Source organism: Centroberyx gerrardi, chromosome 22 (genome assembly GCF_048128805.1).
Source record: "Centroberyx gerrardi isolate f3 chromosome 22, fCenGer3.hap1.cur.20231027, whole genome shotgun sequence".
NCBI classification, from domain to species: domain Eukaryota; kingdom Metazoa; phylum Chordata; class Actinopteri; order Beryciformes; family Berycidae; genus Centroberyx; species Centroberyx gerrardi.
In genome coordinates, this window is record NC_136018.1 from 11,390,557 (window position 1) to 11,413,960 (window position 23,404).

The window sequence follows — 23,404 nt, forward strand, 5'->3', positions numbered from 1 at the left end:
TCTGTGTCTCAGTGACAGCTCTCTGGAGAGGGCCTGGGATCAGCCGTGGTCTCCCTAATTGATTTACCTGTTACCATCTGACTGCACTGTGAGCGTCACAGCACTGATTATCTGTTTGCAGCATCTCTTACCTTCTACTGCTCTCTGACACACACACACACACACACACACACAGCCAATATGTGTGTCTGTGTGCTTGCATCTGTAAACACACAGTCACACACATACACATGCCCTCCCACACACACACACACACACACACACACACACACACACACACAGATTTGTTTGAGTCTGTTTGGTCTTATTATTGATTGTGTTATTATTTGATTCATATCTGATGTTTTGAAATGATCATGCTTTTTAAATGGGGGTGGCCTCTGTTTTTGTAATGTTCATACTGTTTTAATTGTGTGTGTGGGGGGGTTATTGTACAGTATATGTATGTATGTGTAAGCATATGTATAGAGTAGTTGTTGCCTTGGTACCAACTAGTAAGGATTCATATAAACAGTAAACACACACAAACACCAGATTATACATTTTATATGTTTGGTAAGTTTATGTGACTGACTGCACATCCTCTTTATTGAATGACTGTCTAATATTTTCCAAACAACTTCATTCCTACCTCCTGTCTTCAGTGTTACTTGGGTTTATTGTGATTTTGAAAGATTGCTGAATTACATTTTCACTCAAAAACTGTTTGGTCCATTTGCACAAGTCAGCTTACTACAAAAATCTACAATAGGTTTCCTATAACATAATATTTATGTTCCAACAGCCTTTTGTACTGGGTGCCATGTATCCCTGCAAATGTGTTTCTGTGTGTATGTAGAGCCATCTTGTGGTGGAAAAGAGCTTTTACAAGAGCTGTGTGCTCAACACCCTGCATTCATGTCAGATGGGACCAACAATAAACATGTTCCCAACTTAAAAAAAAATAAATTTGAGTTATCTTCCAACTTGGAAACTCATAGGTTGTTATTTAGCTCTGTTCGTAATACAATTAGCAGACATCAAGTGAAAGTGAAATAGATGGAAGCCCATATTACGCTTGTATTTTTCAAGATACTGACAACAATAATGCCTGCCAACTACAAACAAATGTTCAAGACCTGGCTGAGCTTGTTTGTGTGCTAACACTTACTGTTTGGTGAAAGCGTGTAATTGTGTAGGCTACTTGGACATGTGCAATGTCAAAACTTGAAATGTTATCCATGCTAAGGGGCCCATTTTGGAACTACTGTATAGTGTCAATATGCTATATAGGCTACATATAACATATAGTTCATAAGTATTACATTGAATGACTAAATCCTAGCTAGAAGGACCAACAGTATGTGATAGCTAATCATGGATTTCCTATGTTTTTGGTTTATTTCCATCCATATTGTCCACAAAGGGACCTGTGGATGATGCAACAGCATTATTCTAATGTATGCTGGCATCATGTGGTGATGATAGTAATGATGTCAATATATTGTGTATTGTTGTGGACAAAGCCTGGTGTGGCCTCTTTCTACCACTAGATAGCACTCTTTCACTATGTTGAAAGCCCAGTGTAGCCTTAACACTCCGAGTAAAGCTTTTCTAAACACAAACTATAATTATTTGATCAATATCACCCTGGGCTAGGGTTCATAACCACATAAACTGCTAAAAAAATAAGTTTTATACTAAATGTCTTGATAGATAGATAGATAGATAGATAGATAGATAGATAGATAGATAGAGGCCATAACTAGTGGTCTGTTTTCTTCATTGAGAGCCACTGACAGCCGCCACAGACACCTGACACCACTGACCCGTGTTCCCTCGACTAGTGGAGGACGGAGCTGCGGGCGGAAGGAGAGCGGAGGTAGGACTCACAGGCCACGGCATGATCCAGACTCACAGACACTGATCTTTTGTTTTGTCGCGGCTGCACTATGCTTGCCTTCACATGTCTGCAGGCCTTTAGATCCACGGATTTACATGCCGAGTAAAATAAGTGTTGGAGGAAATCAGAATTGGAGGCCAGTTCGGTCACAGCACGGGAAATTAGCCTTGCGCCCAAATGATGGGATGAACGACAGAAAGTTTTTGAGAATAGTAGATAGAATAGAACTGAAACTGGGGTAACACAAACTTGTAATTATTTTTAATTACTTCATATTTGTACCATACCTTGTCCCGTCCCTCTGTTCTGTCCTCTATTAGCCTATATCTTATGTCACAGCCGCGTTTGTTTGTTTCCTTTTCAAGTGGCTCGCGACCCTCAAAAACAATAATGTCTATTTACGACCCCCTTGTTATGCTAACGTGCCAAACAATTAAACTTTAATACCAAACAATTATTTTTTACTTTCCAGGCTATTTACTTGACAAATTAGTGGAAGTAGCCCAGAGGCCACAAATATTAATTATCTCATAAGAAAAAAAAATATCACTAAGATTTCAGTTATGATAAGATCTTAGTAGAGATATATGTTTTTCCCATTCCAGAAACTATGTTGTGATCCCTTAAAATCGTCTTGCAAATCCCTTTGGGGGCCTTAACCCACAGGTTGAAAACCACTACATTGAATAAGTTGTATGTGGTAAGAAAATGTGTTGCTGTATTTACAATATCTTTATAAACATTATGCAGCTACAGCAAGGAAGCTCAACAATCCCAGAGTAAATGTCACAGAATGATGATACTATACACTGTATGTTGACTGTGCTCTTAGTGTAATCTGGTTGGTACCCCATGGTATAGCCCCTTGGTGATTAAACTCACACCTGCTGTATGTTGAAATCCCCCTGCTTCACTATTTGAATTAAAGTGTTAAGGAGACAGTGTGTATTGGACTTTCACATGGTGCAGGTGAGGAGAGGGTTGAGGTTTAAGCCAGACTGAGGGAAGCACCTGAATGCTAAGTGCAGTTTCCCATGACCATCAGTTACTGTGATGTCTGCTGCCACGTTCTCTCTTTATGTCTTTGTATGGGAGAGGATGTCAAATCAAACTCCATGCTGAAATCTGGCAGCTTTATATTGTCTTTCCTGTCAGCAAATATATGTATACGTAAAATGGTAAGATATTTACCAAATTGTTCGGTTTTACCGGTAAATTTGGCATGTATATGATCCACCATGTGTGTGACCCTTGCTTAAACTTACATGGGTTTCTCCCAGAAACTGTGGTAGATGTTTGTGGAAAATGCAAATCCTCTCCAAATTGTGTCAAATTTTTTTCATTGCACCTCTATTTCTCATTATCTGTAGGCTTTTTCCCATTCGGCTACATGGTTTTGGTGATATGATATGGGACCAGGTCAATGTGTTCTCATACAATGTTCATATTGATATCTTACGAAAAGTTATGCACCCTTGATTCATGCTATGCCAATGGCCAGCTGCATAACTTATCACTGCAATAACAGCTTTGTTAGGGTTAAGGTTAGGCAACTAAAACAACTTCAGGTGAGGTTAGGGTAATGGTTTTAGTCTTGGTTAAATCAGAAAACTTTCACTGAAAATTATAACTTACACACATCCACCCCCTCAACCTCCAGACCCTTACTTTCCACTGTGCTGCTTCAGACTCAAACTGCTGGCTGTTTCACTCAATTTGTAGAATATCACACAAAATTAGGGTGCATTACTCTTAACTACAACTACGAATGTGATATGAATTCACCCTGACCAGGTTCAAAGGTCATGTGCTGCAGATGTCTGAGGTCATAAAAAATCATCCAAATGCTTGATAAATAATGTTTTGTTGATAGTTGAAGTTTACAGTGATCAACTTCCAACATAAACTATACCGTTCCTGCTTTGATTCAAATGCTAGTTATCTAAGAAGTCGTTGCTACTTTAAAGAAAGAATGACTCTATTTAAATTAAATGAGCACTACTAATTTTTATCTTATTGATATTAACAAGGATGGCCATAAAAGTGACATTGCCATAAGTTTCAAACTGAATAGAAGCTTATGAGCAGGAGAAGGTATTTAAACCTTAAATCACGTCTTACAGGATAGTCTAGGTGGGACTAAAGTAAAGGTGTACTGATTGAGATGTGAGGAAAAGTCAAAAATGTCAGTAGTATTCCTTTGAATTTGTGATATTATTTTGGAATGCCTGGTTAAACTTTCAGTACTTGGTCTTTTATCTCACTTGTGTCACGCAGGTCATGATGCGGAAAGATGTCAGACCCAAGGCAACAGATGCTGTCCGCCTCAGGAGAAGATCTCTACTCCGTTCTGGGTCTGGAGAAGACCTGCACACAGGAGGACATAAGGAAGTCTTACAGGTACGCATCTACCAGGGACCATGTCATGAGATGCTGTAAGGCTCACAACAGTCTAAAGACATATTAAAAAAAGACATGAAACCACTTCCATCTGACACAATAGCTCATAACCTCTGGATACAGGAGACTTGAGCTGAGTGTCATAACAGAAAAATGGAGAAACACAGACATTATTAGATTCTTGTCAAGTGGACAGCCCTCTGCTTCAACAGAGAGGTTTTGAGGGGCAGTTGAACATCAGCCTCTGCCAGCTCCGACAGCTCCTGTCTGCTCGTCAAAACTGACCAAAGTGAAAAATTAATTGCCCGCCGGAACACGTGCATGATGGGAACAGTGGACTGCATATCATCCAAACGGGTGTTTTGGGGTGAATCATTTTCTCGGGCCGTCTTTTTGGGACAAATGTAGGAACGTAGAGATAAACAAGACTATCTGAGAATGCCAAACTAGTGCAAGACCTTTTAAAAATCACAGGCGGTGACTGTTTGCCTTCTGCATGAATACAATATGACTTCCATATAACTAAAATATTCATACGAGGGAACAGATGGCACCCTTCGCTTTGCTCTCTATTCTGGTCAGGCCTTATAAAACATTTCCCCATTCGCACGTTTATCTTTTCATGCTTATGCGCTTGTAGACCTTTATATTTATGTGTGTGTGTGTGTGTGTGTGTGTGTGTGTGTAAACACATAACACCTCCTGTTGGGCATTTCATGACCTTGTCAGTGCATCCGCAGACCTATTTTCTATATGCCCACAGCACCATGTACCACCACTGAGTACAATAAAAGAACAGGAGGAGAACATTGTAGGATCTCTCTTAAAACTGGCTACTCTGAAATCCCACTGGTCCTAAAACCCCCAGCAGCATGGCCTGGCCTTCATATTGGACTTTCACGTCCAAGCAATCTTTAAATTGCTCTTAAATTGTCAATCTTCAATCTTCATTGCATTTTTACCAACAGTCACTGCAATATTATGAGTCAGACAGTAATGGCTTAAAAATTATGAATTCACTTCAATCACAAAGACATAACCCAGAATGACTTCTTAATTGGTCTCATTTGAATACACTTTTAGGAGCCATCTAAATGGTTAGCATTTGAGCAGTCCTTGCTTGTTGTTAATGAATATGTAATCATACTAGCTCAGCCTTTTTAGAGACTGTCTGAGCCGGTACTGATTAAAGATGAATGAGCTGGCATGCACACAGCATCATAAAATGATGAGAAAACATCATTTGTAGTGGATCACAGAAAAAAAAAGATAAAAATAAAAAGGAGAAATCAGGTAAAAGGTATTTTAATTATAAGTATTTGTTTAAGTAACGACAATCAAGTCCTGTTATGGCAAAAAGCACAGTTGTGAATTTTCTTAGCCAGCGTTGTATGTCAGCATAAGGTCTGCTGTTTTACATTTTTACAGTTCTGTCAATAATCTTGGCAAAATGTGCAGTGATGATCAAGAAGAGACTTTAAAGTTAGTTACATTTAAAAGTAGGATGCGGAGGTGATAATTTATTTTGCTCTATTTTTATCTTTCTCTCTCTGTATGTTTCGAAGATGTAATTCACACTTTTGAGTCGTGAATTGATACATATGTATGTCTTTACAGCTGTGGTTCCCAACTTGTGGTTGGGGGTCCAACCCTAACCGTAAATCCTATTAAAGAGAGACAGATTAGAGAGGAAGGCTGGACAAAATCAGTTATTTTAGATGATATCTTTTGTTAAAAATGTTTAAATCTCGCACTGACTTTGACCTGCCTATGTGATGAGCAATGTGTGCACAACATGTGGCCCCATCTATAAAGGGAATTAGGGTGTCAGGACAGCAGGTGCTATCTTGGGTGAGTCAGGTTAGGAACACTGAAATGGGTCACGAGCTATCAGACCTTAGAGGATCCTATGCCACGCTTGCCTGGATAGTGTAGTTAATCAAGCGGTGGTTTAGCATGCTTTTCCATGATTGCCATATTTGAAATAGTTTGTATCCATTTTGTGCTGACTGAACATTGCCATAGGCCTCCACTGTATCTGAAAATGTACTATAGGCATCTCAAAAATCATTAGATTTGACAAAATTACCAAGAACCTTTTTAAAAAAAGAAAAAAAAAAGCTGCGCTATTTTGTTGTAATTCAAGGCTGCAAATTAGATGAACTTCTTCCTCATTATAGGTTATGTTATGGCATAATGCAACAACTTGAAAATTATGTTTAAAATTGAATTTTCATTAAATTAGGTGATTGTGATGAGGTGTAGAGGAATGTAAGGTAAACATATGACAATTTTCAAGGAGCATAAACTGGATACCAAAAAGGTCAATGATGGAAATGGCGGCACTACTGTCTTTTAATCGCACATTAACATTTTAACCACTACTAACCCTGTACGTACGTTGAATAGCTTAATCTTTAATGTGATGTTCTTCTCCCCAGAAAACTTGCTTTGAAATATCATCCTGACAAGAACCCCGCGAACCCAAACACCACAGATAAATTCAAGGAGGTGAACCACGCCCACTCAGTGCTGTCGGACGCCACCAAGAGGAAAATCTACGACCAGTACGGCTCCCTGGGCCTCTATGTAGCCGAGCAGTTTGGAGAGGAGAATGTTAACGCCTACTTTATGCTCTCTAGCTGGTGGGCAAAGGTAATGTGTGTTTATTAAAGGTATCGTGTGTGTGTGTCTGTGTGTGACAGATGATCACTAACCTATCTTAATGTTTTCTATGTCTAGGGATTGTTTGTGGTCTGTGGGCTTGTGACTGGCTGCTACTTCTGCTGCTGCTTGTGCTGCTGCTTCAACTGCTGCTGTGGGAAGTGTAAACCCCGCACGCCTGCAGACGAAGACCCCGACTTCTACATGTACTGTGAGGACCTGGAGGAGCAGCCTCTCATAAATATGGAGACAGGTGAGATTTCTCCCCCCAAAAGCCACCCACCAAAGAACTGTAAATCAGTGAAGATGACAACAAAAAATCATTTACATTTCTACATTTATTTGCAAAACATCATGAAGTACGTAATTCTTATCTTGAGAACACACAAAATCATGAAAACTGAACAATATTGGGCCTTTAACCTTTACCATAACCAAATCCTAACTCTATACTTGTTTAATCTGTATACTGACTTGGCATCAGCCTCTCCATCACTGACAATATTTAACAGTACACTTAAATCTAATATGTTGTCGCTCCTTGCATAATAAGACCAACTTTCTATTTCTGTTCCATTCTCCATTCATTTCTTAAACTGACTCTTTGCTACTGTATTGGAAAGTTTTTTGTAGTTATTGTTATGCAACACTGTCTAATCTCATTTACTGCTTAAACGGTGAGGTCGATATAAACCCTGCTTGAGTTTCCCACCTCACCTGCATACTTATAGGTCTTTTATATCATGTTTTTTTTGTTTTTAATGAACTCTCTTCAATGTGCACAAATGAATAAACACATAGCCCCTTAAAGTGATGACCAGCAAAATGTCCTCACTTAGGGAGTATTTTCCTCATCTCTCTATCCTTGTGAGGACATTTGGTCTTTATAAGTATGGAAATACAAGAAAACACACACATACACAATCAAGCACTCCATTATTGGAACACAGATCTTTAAATTATAAATCCACACCACAGAGATTAAACAGATTAAACTGGTTAATCTCTATGGTCCACACATCCGTACTTCTTCCATTTTCACTTACAAATTCTCATTTAGTCGTTGTCGAGGAGAATCCTGTGATGCATCACATTTTAACATGCATACACCAACACAGAAAAATGGCAGCCATTACGATAAACAAAGACACTTAATATCAGAGCCAGATGTGTGGCAATAATATACTGCTGGGTGCCAGATAGCAGTGGGGGAGCTTCATGCTTACTGCAGTCCTCTGCAGAACTGATAATTACTGCTTCTGAGTCACCCATCTGAATGTGTTTGCATTGCAGTTATTTTGAGCCATCTCGCTGTAAAAAAAAAAAAAAAAAAGAGATAACGTTTGTTTTCATCACTAGTTGCGACCAAATCAGACATAATCACTTTTCAACTGGCCTCTGAACACAGCGCTTGCAGGTGTGATCATTTATCATTTGACATGCGTAGCATGCAAAGTGTTTTCTAAAGATAATTCCAGTCACCAAAGTAGAACTAACATTTGTAATCTAGCTCTCTTGTCTGACAGTGAAACACTGGGATCTCGTCACTACTTATCGGTCATAACCAAACAGTGGCCATTTGTCTGTGCAAATCTTTTCATATAATCTATTGTGCAGTTTACTGTTTTTAATGGTCAGTTGTTGTCAGGTTAACCCAGGGGTGCTGTAGTGATTAGTGGTCAGGATCTTTCCCATTCCTTCCTCCAGATAAGGACCCAGTTTTTCCTTATCTGTAATATCAAAAGGACAGAAAGCAGCATTAAGTTAGACACAGATTATGTCAACTTCTCCCAAGCGGGGAAGCTAAGAAGACATTTCTTAGTTGTAGTTCGCAGTAAAAAAGAATTAGTGACGTGATTTGATAGAGATTAGCGTGTTATTTTTACACTTTTTTGGGACCATTAAATATAAGTCTTGTAATTTATGTTGATCTATCTAGGGAGAACCACCACAGGATTTGTTAAAAGCCAGTGTATATGCATAGGGATTGATTTTGAAACTTTGTATCTCTGCCTAGATGGAGGTATCCCAATGGTACATCAGCCAATCAATACAAGAGAGAAGACACAGTTCACTGGAGATGAATGCCATACGCCTGGGGATAGAGATTAGCATTCCTGTAGTGGTGACCCCTGCAGGAAGCCTTTCTTTCTGAAATTAATTCTAGATGCATGAGAGGCTACTTTCAGCCTGTACTATTCTTTGTAAATGATGTATTGTTGGCTTTGCTTGTAAATTATTAAATTTGAACATCAACTTCCTAATTTCAGACATCTGCATTTGAGTTGTTTTGTTGCATTTGGATTGTTTTGAAAGAAATGAGGATATGGGCTTGTTTTCATTGTCACTTACCATTTATTTTAAATTTATCATGAAGAGTAAGAAAAGGTTCTCGTTGTGTATTATCAAAAATAATTTCTCTCCTTCGAGCCGGATTCGAACCAGCGACCTAAGGATTACCATGTATCCACTACAGTCCTCCGCTCTACCAACTGAGCTATCGAAGGGAGCTGCACATAACCCGGAAAATATAGTACAAATTTACTGTACAAACACGACGGAACTACAAAATCATCGCTGTCAATGTTTTCGGTTCTGTGTTTCGGGGAACCAGGTTGAGTCTTACAATTCTCCATGTATTCAGCACGATGATATTAGTCTCGGATGTCACAGCGCTTCAGTACCACACAGCAGCGAAGCGGCGTTGACGAGCTGACGGTATTTTACACGGTGACGCCATCAGTCTGCTACAAAACAAAATGGCGCCCAGCTACAATACCTACCATGAAGGGGAATTAGCTCAAATGGTAGAGCGCTCGCTTAGCATGCGAGAGGTAGCGGGATCGATGCCCGCATTCTCCAAATACACTTTTGTCATTGACCTGCAACATTTTACTTTATGGCAACCATCACTACAAGCAAAATCAGTTTAAAAACAAGCCATCATGTATGCTTTTGAACACCCTGTCCTCAAAACTTTGACCCCATCCAATTACCATCTACCACGCCCAACGTTAGCTAAATTGACATAATTTTTTATGCTAGCCAACTTGCAAGTATGCGTTAACTACACTATTATCATATTAGTGCAGGGGCATAATAATTATGCCAGTCACTTATGCAGAAGCAAATGTTGTTTGCTAAAGTTATAAGAAGAGTTTGAAATGTTTACCTACCTTTTTCCATTTTCATGGTCTATGTCTTTAATGGACGGTTGTTGTAGCGTGTAAGCTAACCAGGACCATACTAGCATCTCAACCTTAATGCTACACCATAGGCCAAATTTCTTGACAAATCAACAAGGGTTACAGGACTGGAACAAGTACCACTTTTCACAAGATATAATGTTATATTAGAACACGTCCAAAATGCCATTTTTGGCATTTGGCAGTGCGACAAAATACAGACTGAACTAAAAAACTGATGGCAGGTCACGTGTATCACGATTGACTTGTCCATACTTTAACTTCGCTCTACACGTTTTCTGATTGGCTGGGGGATCTTTTGGCCTAATGACGGCTGGGCAATACTTAAGGATTTGCTTAACAACGGGATGTAAGGATGTAAAATTGAGACTGATAGACAACAAATCGCCTCTGCTAGTGTAGAGGAGCACACAGAGGCCTGTTACTTGTAGGCAGCTGTTCAGTCCTGCCCTGCTCAACTGCCCAGGATCAGTTTCAAATATGGGCACGTAAATATGGCAACCTTTGACGTGACAGCTAGCTTCTAAAAACAGAACTGACTCCAGCTAGATTAGGACCCCGCACCCACTGAAGCAAGAGCAGCAGGCCTACTCCTCAGCCTAGCCCTGGGCCTACAACACATTCCTCTCAGAAATTGACGCTATACTAACTTATAGTTTTGGTAGCATAGTCTAATCAAGTTTCAGCAGTGTCTTATGTCTTACAGACTGCTTTTATCCAAAAATGAATAGCATGGACAACTTGGAGAAACAGCTGATTTGTCCTATATGCCTGGAAATGTTTACAAAGCCTGTGGTTATCCTTCCCTGCCAGCACAACCTCTGCAGAAAATGTGCCAATGATGTCTTCCAGGTAAGCAAACAAACAAAATGCCATTGATTTGTTTTGAAGTAGCAAGTGCAAAGTATGAGTCATCTTGTTACTTATGCTAGACTTGTTTTTGTTGTAAAGTAAGCCTATCCATTTAATAGCCTATGAAGGTTGAATCCATTCATATTTTTCATAAACTTGCCCTAAACTCTTGATTTATTCATAAATAAAAAGCATATTTCCAATATTTCTTCTGCTGCCTCTCACTGTATCCTGAGTAAGACGATTATAAAATCTTGGCAGGCTGAGATGAACCTATTCATTACAACCCCGTCCGATCGCACTAAATCGAGATTTTGATTTGTGACTGTGTCTGTCTGTTTACAGGCTTCAAACCCGTACCTTCCAACGAGGGGGGGCTCGCTGACGTCTGGTGGCCGCTTCCGATGCCCGTCCTGCAGACACGAGGTGGTGCTGGACAGGCATGGTGTGTACGGGCTGCAGAGGAACCTGCTGGTGGAGAACATCATTGACATGTTCAAACAGGAGTCCAGCAGGTGAGACAGATAAGACACAGAGAGGTGTGCTCCCTTCAGTCTCTCATGTTTTGAGTTTCCAACACTTCTCACTTCCCTCCCGTACCTTCTTGCATGGTTACAGCCAGGGTGAGACTGGTGCTGCAATGCAACTTTCTCAAGATGCCTTTTGATTTATTCAACTACAAATCCAAACTGTGTCACTTCTGTACTAACAGATCTGATATTAAATTATCACCACCCTGCCCTGCTTGTAACAGGCTTCTTATAAACTGAATGTATGAAATATTAGGGACACTGATGAGGTGAATCCAGGTAAAAGCCATTATCCCTTATTGATTTCCCTTATTAAATCTATACTAATCACAAAGGAGGAGATGTAGATAAGACAAGAAGACGAGTTCGAGAAGGATTTTTAAGTTTTGAGACAATTGAGATGTGGATTGTGCTGCAACTCAATATCAGGAAAATGTCCCTAATGTTTTGTACATTCAGTGTAATTACAATATAAGCAGATGTATTGGGAAATCGTAGTCCCCCAAAATGAACCAGCTAGCTGTCAGTGTTTTGACCAAGTGTCATTCTGTTTTCATCTTTGCGTTCAGGGTTATTATCCCTTTAAGAATTTGTGAGACAAACAACTTTTAGTTTGTGAGACGAGCAATTTTTAAAGTAATCTACGTCACCACAGTCAAAGCTCTCTTCTGCTTTGATGGCAGAGGATAGAGAAGGGAAAGGAGGAGAGGGACAAACTGTGCATTTATGGATGCACGCTCCCTGTCTTGTCTCGTTTCTGGTGTGTGATGGAGGGAAGCGTAACAGTTGCCGGTGGGGCCGTTGCGTCCCGTAAACCAGTGGCGCGTGAGTCAGAGAGCGGGATGACAGAAAGTTTATGGTCCTAATCATACACACAGATGATTTCTCTAGGAGTTGACTGTATAACCTGCAGGCTTGTATGACATAAGATCTACTACACTTCAACTCAAACACTCAAGATACATAGCCTTGCTGTTAGCCTCATATACTCAAATATAATGGCTGTGTAACAGTGAACAATAGAGTAGACTCCCTCATCTATGAATGCATTTCATTACAGACATAACCAGAATTCCCAATGGAGCCACCCAAACTCAAGATGTATGTACTTGTGGTATTTTAAGGATTATTTTGGATAACCACGTGGAATATGTTTACTAGTACATGTACTAGTAACTGATATGTTTAGTAACCCTCATGGGCTAAATTGGTCTTGCAGGGCATGAGGATGACCTAAATACTCATTCACAAACAATATAATTTATCTAAATCAAAGATAACATTATACACCTTTCTACACAGAACATTAGGGACATCATCTTGATATTGAGTTGCAGCCCCTTTTTGCACAATCCACATCTTAGTTGTCTCAAAGGTTAAAAATCATTCTCCAACTTCTCTTTCTCTACATCTCCTTCTTTGTTATTAGTATAGATTTAATATGTAAGTACTAAAATGTATGGCCTGACAGTGAGGTAACACTGCTTTTTTAAAAATCTGCCTTTCAGCAGCAGCAAACCAGCACCAGAGAGAAAGGAGGAAACGCCCATGTGCGATGTCCATGAGGAAGAAAAGATCAACATTTACTGTGTGACCCACGGCGTGCCCACATGCTCCATGTGTAAAGTATTCGGAGCTCACAAAGACTGTGAGGTGGCGCCGCTCACAAGCATCTACCAGACACAGAAGGTGAGACCTGAAATACTCATGGATGGCACTAATACTGTTGATCATGAGATAGGAGGGAAAGAGAGAGAGAGAGAGAGAAGGAGGTAACATGTTCATTCTGGATTTTTACATTCAGTCAGATAGACAGATACTTTATTGTTCTCCAAGAGGAAATTTGTTTTTATAGCCCGTACATGGAAACAAACAGAACGGTAGACAGCTTGTATATCAAAAGCACTAAAGAGCAGTAATACAGGACAGTGCATTCGTTTTGCAGCTTGTATGTGGAGAACACTGAAGAACAGCAATACAAGACATTGGCAGTACACAGCAGCAACAGATTTGTGGACATATTGGCATCAAAGATATACAAAGACAGAGATATGGAAATGTTTTTTTTGCTGTCATTTTTTGTAAATTATGAAAAAATTCCTGTCTAAATTATATAAATTGTCAAAAAAAAATCTTCAAAATTTCAATACCAAATCTGTCTGTCACTAAATCTGTCTCAGTTTTGGATCGCACTTGAGCTCATGTATTTACTTGGCCTTGTCTTTTACCCCCAGACAGAGCTGAGTGACGGGATTGCCATGATGGTGGGCAACAACGACAGGATGCAAGGCATCATTAGTCAGCTAGAGGAAGCCTGTCGGGCCATAGAGGTCAGTGTCCCACTGCTGCAGCGCCTGGCCGTTCACTCACACAGCAAGACTCCCCCTCTACACACACTGATGCACCTGCACTCACCTGCACAATCAAACATATAAACAAAACAAACTTCATTTCTCCTTGTCAGCCCACCATCTCTGCATCTGCCTGTGTGTGAGACAGAGAGAACGAGAGAGGAAAATGAATGCTGTGATTCTTCAGTCTCTCCTTCTTGCTCTCTCGCTCTCTCTTTTCCCTCACTGTTGCCCCTACGCACGCTTAGCAGCGTATTCCATCCTGCCTCTCACCCACTGACATTAAAAATGAGCGGTGTAATTGATGGGAGGAAAACAGACAGCTTTCCTATGGGTCACATGCCACAGTCGGAGTTAGCAGGGAGGAAGCTGGAGTGGCTCCAGTCAGTGGCGTCACTCGGGACAGACATGCAGGACGAGCTGCGCTGTCCTCCCGGCACATATGGCACCACCGGACGGGCGGAAGACAGGCTAACCCGTAGGAGCGTTTGTAGTTAATAGAATTTACATGATCAAACAACGTCTGTCACCCCGTTTTCATTGTTTTAATCTTAGAGGAAGGAAGTGAAAGATAAGTTGCTTGTGTTTTGAATACTCTAAACTCTGCATTTACATAGATTTGTGACCCACATGATGATAATGAATGATTAAAGCGGATGGACTTTCAGAATTTATGAACTCTGTGTCTATTTATGTGTCTGTGTGTGTGTGTGTGTGTGTGTGTGTGTCCCTCTGTCTCTCTAACTGTCTGCCTTTGTGCATGCATGTACAGGAGAATGGTCGGAGGCAGAAGACGCTGGTGTGTGAGAAGTTCGACCAGTTGTACGCCATCCTGGAGGAGAAGAAGAGGAAGATGAGCCAGAAGGTGACGGGCGAACAGGAAGAGAAGCTGGACTACATCCGGGGCCTGACCAGGAAGTACGGAGACCATCTGGAGGAGAGCTGTAAGATAGTGGAGACGGGGATCCAGACCATGGAGGAGCCGGAGATGGCAGTCTTCCTGCAGGTCAGGGTCGATATGAAGTGATCGGGTTCGATATTTAGTTGTGAGCTCTATGCAAAATATTTACCATGATGAATGTTTTTTTGTTTGGTATTTGATTGGATGCAATACCTCTTTCTTTGTGTTTCTCTGTCTCTCTGTCTGTCTCTCTCATAGAACACAAAGGCACTCCTCAAAAAGTGAGTACATGTACAGGAGAAACATAATATCATCTTAAGGCCAAAATCCACCCTAAAACAATATAACACTTAAAAACAGCTATTGGCGATGTACCTTGTGTTTCTGGGCCCATTTTGTTGTTTGGTGGTGTATTTTTCTTATTTCCATGGATGATTCTGATATTTCCAGCAGCAACAATGGAGTTTGATAGCAGAAATATGTTCAGCTATCTAAAACATTAACAGTAATCGTCAGATGTTGGTGTCAGTCCCTCAGAATCAAACAGCAGCTTCTTTCTAGACTCACCATTTTTGCACCGACATTCAACAGTCATACAGGGAGAAATCCATCGTAGAAGAGGCAGAGATACCAGTTTCTCCACCGACAGTAGCCTCAATAGACCAGAATGCAATGCAGCCACAAAATGTATTGCATTTTAAGTAAGGGGTATGACTCACTTTTTCTCAACTGGAAAAACTCCCTCTCTTGCTCTTACTATGCTATCACTGTCACTATCACTCTCTCCACCTACACATAAAACCCACAGCTGAAAGCAAGAAGTTCACACCTGTTCTCTGGAGGGTGGTGAAAGTCATTCTGGCAAATGTAGGAAATCAGTAACTGAAGTAGAGGTAGAAGAGGCAGGTTGAGGGAAAGTGGGTTCACCAAAAAAATAAATTACAACACTTCATCACAGAATAACTCCTGGAATGCATTGAACAGCACAGATTGATGCTATATAACAGTATCCAGGGGTGGATTTGTCCTCTAAAGCCCTGACTGTGCCCTTTGGTGTCAGGATTACAGAAGCATCAAGCACAGCCCACCTGGACAAAGTTGAGCGTGGCTATGAGAACATGGATCACTACACCGTCGACTTCAAGAAGGAGGGGACGGCCCTTCGCAGCATCGACTTCATCCAAGGTGAGGGGACAGAGACGGTGATGGTAGCAGCTTACCGCTTATAGCTCAGTATCGTGTTCCATTGACTCTTGTGGTAATCTGACTTTTTCCCCTCCCTGTCTACAGATGATGAAGATGAGGACGAAGAGGATGAGGATGGAGAGGCAGGTGCTGAGCAAGGAGAGGGAGCCCAGACTGCTCCAGCAGGTGGTGCTGTCACAGCTGCCTCAGTCCAACCCGGCATCCCCCCGCAGATTAGCCCCTCCCCTAGTGCAGCCAAGAGCGCTGCCTCAACCTAGCGGCCGGCCGTTGGCCCAGACAACACCTGAACCAGGAGCAGGATAAGTGTTGCTCCTAGATGTTGATTTCAGGTCAGTTATGATACTTTTTTCCCGGATCAGGGTACGGTGAGAAGGATTTAGATATGATGTGCCAATGGGGAAGTTGCAGTTGTTGAGCTGGAGCTGAGGGGAAAGACGGAAGCTGCAGTTCCCTCTGCTCGCTCCTTCATGGGGATTGTGTTAGCATGCATCTCTGTATGCTGACTGTTCTTGTTAACAAAGTTAATTATGAAAAGAATTTATTGTCTGATTAAATACATGTCTGTATTCTTCAGTCAGTGATTCTTCATAGGTTTTTGTCCATACTTTTTTTTATCGAGTTGACCTCTTGCCACCCACTGCTTAAACTACATCATTAGAGAACATCACAGGTTTAACATTTGAAACAAGAGGGCGTCCTTTGTCCTCCCCGTAGTCTTTTTATATAACTGATATCATTTAATGAGCTGGGTGGTAGATTAACTAAAGACATGGGAAGAAGAATGAATACCATTATATTTTCTGTACAGGAAACTGGTATTATGTGTCATTTCAGTAGTTAATTCACATGACAACCTGTATTACACGTTGTATTCTCTGTTATGCAAGTATATTTTCCTATCATGGATAAAACTAATGTGGCCATAGTATATTCCTCTATGTGTCATTAAACTGAATTGTACAAACACCTATTTCTCAAGCTTTGGTTGTTACCACAGTTACAAATAATAAAACTGGAACCAGTTTCCAGTTTCATGTATCTACTACTAAGTGCACCAATCCATTTAAGGCCTCTGGCTGGACTGAAATAACAATGAAAGAGATTTTGTGTGCGTGTGTGCGTGTGTGTGTGTGTGTGTGTGTGTGTGTGTGTGTGTGTGTGTGTGTGTGTGCGTGCAAGTGAAAGGAAAAGAGACTTATTTCTCTCTCTTTTCCTCCCTTTATCTCTCTCTCACACTTTCTCTCTCATCTCTCCCTGTCAAAGGAAATCCAGCTAGAAAAGGCATTAGTGCTCTTTTTGTATTTGGTGCAGCAGACAGCTTTAAGACCTTTCGCTACTGTATGGGAACCATTTCAGGCCCACAACCTACTGTAGATATCAGCTAGCCTGCAGTGTACCTCATGCCGTCAGTCATCTATCTGCTGCCCCGGGTCTCACCTTGCTGTGACTCTGAGGGGGTCGCCCACTATTGAGTCCCATCTAATTATTGTACACCATCATTCAGTGAGTTGGATCCTTTACAGATGGGCTCAATGCAGCACTAAGCCCCAAGTTGCTAAGTGGGCCAAACAGAATAGGATGACTCACACCCACAGCACTTGTTTAGTTTACCCTGACCGCGGGTCAAGGATCAGCACAGCATGCACGTACACATGCGCACACGCATACACACACACACACCTCTCTTTTCACACTCATTAGTTATCAGTGGTGCATCTTCTAGCTGTCTGTGTGGTTGCCTCTTGCAGGTATAATGAGAAGAGCTTCTTGGGGATTAAGGCTTTAGAATAAAGGATGCTATGTGAATGCTGCTCACCTGCGTGCGTATTGTCGCTCTTGCAGCTTCCTTGCCCACATCTTTATCAAATCTTTGTTGTTGCAGCATTTTTTCCTTGACAGTGGTGTGGAGGAGGCATGGTGTTAAGCCATGACTTGGCTGCAGAACAATGCCATGGCAATATTATATAAGATTTGTGTATTCAGAAAGACAGTCCTTTCTCTATATCAATCAATATCTGTGTAGGCTAAACTAAAGATACAGTGGCCATTTGTGTTCTCTCCAACCAACTATTTGTGTTTTTCCACCAACCAATATATTCAATTGCTCCATTTTGAGATTAAAAATCTTTATGCCAAGCAACTTTTGAAAACATCAGGAAAGTGCATCTTAATCACAATTACAAGCATAACAGGGATTATAATTTTTATCTGATTATTTTCTCCATGTTTTCCGAGAATTCATTAACTGTCATATTTAAGGATATCCACAGAGAAATGTAAACATTGCTTTTCATATTTTATTAAAAAATATAGATATAAGACGTTCTCTGGCACAACAAAAAATGACTGGTTGCTCATAAGTTTATTAACAAACATAAATACCATAAATACAATGAATCATAATCTAAAATAAAATGCCAATTTCTCAATGCAGTATTTCATATCTTAACCAAAAATATCTCGTTTCAAAGAGAGTGAAGAATGGTGTAATGCTACAGCTCCGACACCAACATTAAAATGGTAAGGTACAATCGGATAATTATAAGTCAAGCCCACTTACGCTCCATTGTTTGAGGTTAAAGCTATAAATAATAGTGTGATAAAGCAGCACTATGGTACAGAGTATGTTGTGCTGATGGTAAAAATATAAAAAGAACAGAAAAGGGAAAGGAGATCTTTGGCGGATTGGAAAGAGGTCTTCATTTCCCGAAGAGCTCCATCATTCTTCTGTTATTCTGCGCTTGTTGGGCCAGCTGTTCAGCCCGGGACATCTCCATCATCTCCCGGAGCAGGTGGAAGGTCAGGTCCAGGGATATCGGCGGGTCCTCGGACCTCCTTCCCCTCTCCATCGAGTCGTCCACATGGTCTCCGAAGCCGCTTATGAGCGCCCTGATGTTCCCAACTTTCCCTTGTAAAAGACGCCGTGTCAGCTGGAGTTGCAAAGCTCTGTTGTAGACTGCAGGTGATCCGCCGGGATACATTGACGATGACCGGAAAGAGTTAGAGTCCCCGTTGCCCAGTCGGATGAAATACTCCTCTCCAAGCCGCTCCAGGATGGGACTAGACTGCTGCTGCTGGGAGGTTTGGGATTGGGGAGCTGGGACGCGCAGGGCACCGCCAGGGCTTTCAATAGCCCTACATTCGTAGCGCGGTAAGAAGGCAACTAGCAGAATCACGGTGGTGCCAAGTAGATTGAGCTTCATGTCAGGATATCAGCAGGAATCTGAGGAGAAAAAATGCCTGGATTAACCTCATGCTATATGTTTATTACAGATTTATGTGAAATGTGCTGCGTAATGTGGAATTTACGCGCGTAAAAGAGGCATTGGATTCATGTGATGGCTTGGTGACTATGAATAAAAGTGTGAGAGTTTAATTACTGTAGTAAGAGAATGCGCGAATTACCTTCATCTGTATTAATTATGTGTATAGGTAATATGAAATTGGTGATGTGGATTTTTGCGCGTAAAGAGACATTGGATTCATGTTATCGTTAAGTAGCTATGTGGATAAACTAAGCTAAAGTTAAGTTATTATTTCCCACTATCTTCATGCTTGTTTCCATTTCTCTAAAACAAGATGAAGTTTGAAATTACTGTGGAAACACTAGAACAATCCATTTAGTGATCCATAAATCCATGGTTTGTCTAAACGCTCGTAAAAGCAAAACGCAACACCTGTTTTATCTGATTTATGTGGAGTGAGAATATCCGTGTAATTCTTGCCGAGAAAAAGAGAACATGCAACAAGCCAGATAACGCAGATAAACTCACAATTTGGATAAAATAAAAGAAGCTTTTAAAGAGCTGTCATACCTTCAGTCTTTACAGGAGCTCCAGTACAGTAGCCTTGTAGGTTGCCAGGTATTTGGCGAGATGCCGCCCTCCTTCACTTCTTTGAAGAAACTAGTATATAGTTACTTTATTGAGTAGATGCTGAATGGACTTATATAGCCAAGACCTCACTACAAGTGTCACGCTCCAAGCTCTGAGATTGAGTCTGCGCGTTGCTTGCATGGGTGTAACGTGAATGAACGCCTCTGAAAAAGTGCTTTAATTTAGATGAGATGAGTCATATGTGTGAGTGTGTGCGTGTGTGTGCACAAGCGCGCGCGTGTGTTTCTGTGTCTATGTCTACGTCTGTGTTTTCAAAATAGGCCTATAGGTGCAACCTGCTGGCCTTTTTCACTTGAATTAGTTATAATGATTGTCGAGGTTCTTGAAGTCTAAAAAGAAAATACCTAACTGGTGAATGACAGTATTATGATGACAACTTTTAAATAAGACTTTTTTTTTTTTTTGCAGCCACAGCTCAATTTTAGAATTTGTGTCCAGAATAAGACATCAGGATTAAATGTGTTTAGGCCTCCATGAATATTTATTCCGGATCACAAATTGGTGTAATTGTTCCTTCCAAGAAACTTGTCACAGATGGGGCCAAAATGCACTCACCCTCTTTGTAGTTCAGAAGCCAAACATGGCGGCACATATTGAAAACACGGAGTGATTCATTCTTACATCTCAAACAATCATCCAAAGGTTCCAAATACAACAACAACTGAATATTGGTACAATCTACAGGTTGTAGACTGGATTTTTAGGTCTGTTGTTAGAGAATACACTTCTCTGCACAAGGCTGAGTGACTTTGTTGCTACATACTGCACCACACAGTGTTAGTAATGATTTCAAATTAGTTTTCCCAGCTGACCTGTGTTGTATTCAGTGAATGTGCATTTCCAAACGGCCCAGCCTGAGAGAGGGGCATTGTTCACCTGCGTCTCCCAGTGATTCATTGCTGCTGCACATATGTACGTCACTACCTCTGCCACTCTGCCTCTGCCACCTCGCTACGCAAGGGCCCGAAGCCAAGCCACGCTTTCAAGATGGAGAGCTTAATCCAAATTCAGCCAAGCCGTTAGAATTCTAAACAGTTTGATGATAAAAAAGTGGAAGTCTCGCTTGTCTTGTTTCTTCCTCCCTATCTCTTTCTCCCTCACTCAGACAATGCAATACAATTAAAACACGACTTAATTACTGCTAATGTGTGTAAAACCATACCAATCCCTTTAAACAATAATAATGACTAAAAAACAGCACTTTTCACAAGCTCCTACACATATGTTAGCCCACGTTTTACAATATGATAAGACCCTTCTGATTAATCCTTAACAGAAAATCCATTTTACCCAAGACATACAGCCTGAGGACGTTCAGACATACAATATAGGCAGAGGTCAAAGTGACTCAACACATACAGTGCACTTAAGTAAAAGAACAGCCAATTTAAGTGTTGAGAAGACAGGTATGAAAAAGCTGCGGAGGAAATGTGATTTTCTAAATGCACCTGGTGGATTTGTCTCCAGGATACCTGTCATCCATCGAAATTCACATAGTATTATCTTTAGACGTTTTAATGGACCAGAACTTAATTTGCAGTCGGTGTGAAATTGTTTTTCCTATAGCCTCTCCCCTTTGCCACTCTTCCTCCATGCTCCTCCAGGGGAGGTGTCAGGTCCCATCATGAGAAACACATGTTCGCTGACACAAATAGAAAACACCGCCAGATGAGGGAGTGACTGCTTGTGGTCAACTCATGTCACCTCATTTTCAAATCACTGTCCCCAAAATGATCACTGGAAGAGAAATCCTCTCCTGTGACGCAACACCGGAAGGGCTTCGGGCTTAAATTATTATCCCTTTGTTTCCTCAATTAGAGTATGAGTTTCTGAGATGATTAGAAGAGATGGAATTTGAATGATTCCTATGGGGAAATTGGGCTTTTGCCACTTAATATGACCTTTGACTCTGACCTCTCTCTGCAGGAGGAAAATACTAAAATGATTAAGATGAGATTCTTGTTGTTTCAATGAACTGAGCTCAAAGGAGTGAAATTGAAACTTCACAGCACATACTGCAAACAGTGCTGGTGAGAACGCATTGCAAGGAACCATTGGCAAACAAATTCTCCATGGCAACAGATTCTCTTTAATTGATGATTTGCCTTTCTAATTGTGATGTGCTACAAGGAGGGACAAGCGCTTCTCTGCGAACTGTCACCTCCTGAATAATTGGACAGCTTTCCCCAGTGTATTGAGCTGTGCACGTACCGTGTTTTCCTAATACTGCCGTCTGCGTCCCGGTCGACTTGGAGGAACTCATCTTAATAAATGAGGTCACGCTGGCCTTATAAATGAGTGTTAACAGGTATTGTGGTGCTGAGCGCGCCCCACTCAGACCACGGCCTGGCCTCAGTAGCTCAGGTGTCCTCGTGGTTTGGAGTCCAGTGATACGACTTGTTTTATAAAAGCCTCTCTAATAGAAGTCAGATCAGGTTATGTCCCTCCATCTTAACAAACAAGAAGCGGAGCAAAAATGAACACAATGTATATTTACTACATTACTACGGCTATGCTGTTGATACAATATTGGTACAACCAGCCCATTTGATACATGAGAAAATATTGTTCAATTATGGCAGCTGAAGGCTAAACAGACTCATTAATTATGTATGCATGAAAGCTGTTAGCCAATATCGCCTCTGGTTAACTTGATGTTAAAGTATTCTTAGGTACAGTTGTGGTGCTTTTAAAGGGAGCTATTTTGAATTTATGTTATTTCAAGTTTGTTTGTTGAGCAATTCATCTGGAATTAATCAAATATAATTATCAGCTGAAGTATTCTTTAAGATTACTATCTTAAAAAAAAAAAAAACATAAATGTGAGGCAATTGTTTAATGGTTGCTTTCCCTGGGCCTATATTGCAGTTTGCATGCAGCGGAACAGTACATCTGCTAGTGTGGGAATGTGTGAAGCAAAGCTGTCCGTAATGCAGCCGAACCCCCAAGGGCCATTCTGTCTATATAAATCTCTTGTGTAGCACTGAAGGTGTTAAATCAGAGGCTTCTGTAACGCTTGTTCACATAGAGGATGTCAGTCTCTTCACACGGGCAATGTGGAGGGAAGCTGCTGTATGTGACACAAACCTATACTTTCATTTTCTCTACTATTTCTTGTAGATTTCTCTACTATTTCTTGTAGATGCTTAGATCTAAACGTCCATCTAAGCATGGTATATGGGAAAAAAGTAGAAAGTGAATAAAGTGAATGCTTGTCACCGTCATACCAGTTATTTTATCCCAAATCTGAGCTCTCACTTTGTCTTTTTGGTTAATGAGGTTCTTTTATACCTTTTCTCGTAATATTTTGTTATGAAAAAGGGGAGCAGGACCATAAATGTTCTCAGTGATAGGGCGAGTTACTGGTGCAGTTCACATCTGGATCTGTAAGGTTTCACAAGACAAAAACAATTGGCTTTGGATGTTCCACTTTTTACAGGACTGCTGCACCGAGGAATTGTTTGTTAACCCCTTCAGCACCGAGACAGGGTGTCTATCTCGCTATTTAGCCATTTC

The 23,404-nt window shown here is 40.9% G+C and overlaps 3 protein-coding genes and 2 non-coding genes across 5 annotated transcripts; 3 read left to right on the forward strand and 2 right to left on the reverse strand.

Annotated features, from left to right (window-relative positions):
- The first annotated feature begins 4,175 nt into the window (after positions 1–4,175).
- Positions 4,176–9,133, forward strand: dnajc5b (DnaJ (Hsp40) homolog, subfamily C, member 5 beta). The gene is made up of 4 exons (XM_071924008.1): positions 4,176–4,282; positions 6,724–6,937; positions 7,025–7,199; positions 8,964–9,133. Exons 1-4 carry the CDS (start codon positions 4,176–4,178, stop codon positions 9,056–9,058), a joined length of 591 nt encoding a protein of 196 aa, XP_071780109.1. The 3' UTR covers positions 9,059–9,133.
- Positions 9,134–9,367: 234 nt separating this feature from the next.
- Positions 9,368–9,453, reverse strand: trnay-gua (transfer RNA tyrosine (anticodon GUA)). The gene is given in 2 exon segments: positions 9,368–9,403; positions 9,417–9,453. It is a non-coding gene; the product is annotated as a tRNA-Tyr (tRNA).
- A 282-nt stretch (positions 9,454–9,735) lies between these two features.
- Positions 9,736–9,808, forward strand: trnaa-agc (transfer RNA alanine (anticodon AGC)). Its single transcript has one exon. It is a non-coding gene; the product is annotated as a tRNA-Ala (tRNA).
- A 1,076-nt stretch (positions 9,809–10,884) lies between these two features.
- Positions 10,885–16,356, forward strand: trim55b (tripartite motif containing 55b). Its single transcript, XM_071924001.2, has 8 exons — positions 10,885–11,004; positions 11,350–11,519; positions 13,049–13,223; positions 13,769–13,864; positions 14,658–14,891; positions 15,045–15,067; positions 15,847–15,971; positions 16,077–16,356. The coding sequence occupies exons 1-8, from the start codon at positions 10,885–10,887 to the stop codon at positions 16,247–16,249; spliced, it is 1,116 nt and encodes a 371-aa protein (XP_071780102.2). The 3' UTR covers positions 16,250–16,356.
- Positions 16,357–18,691: 2,335 nt separating this feature from the next.
- crhb (corticotropin releasing hormone b) lies at positions 18,692–19,195 on the reverse strand. The gene has a single exon (XM_071924007.1). The coding sequence runs from the start codon at positions 19,193–19,195 to the stop codon at positions 18,692–18,694; it is 504 nt and encodes a 167-aa protein (XP_071780108.1).
- Positions 19,196–23,404: the final 4,209 nt, after the last annotated feature.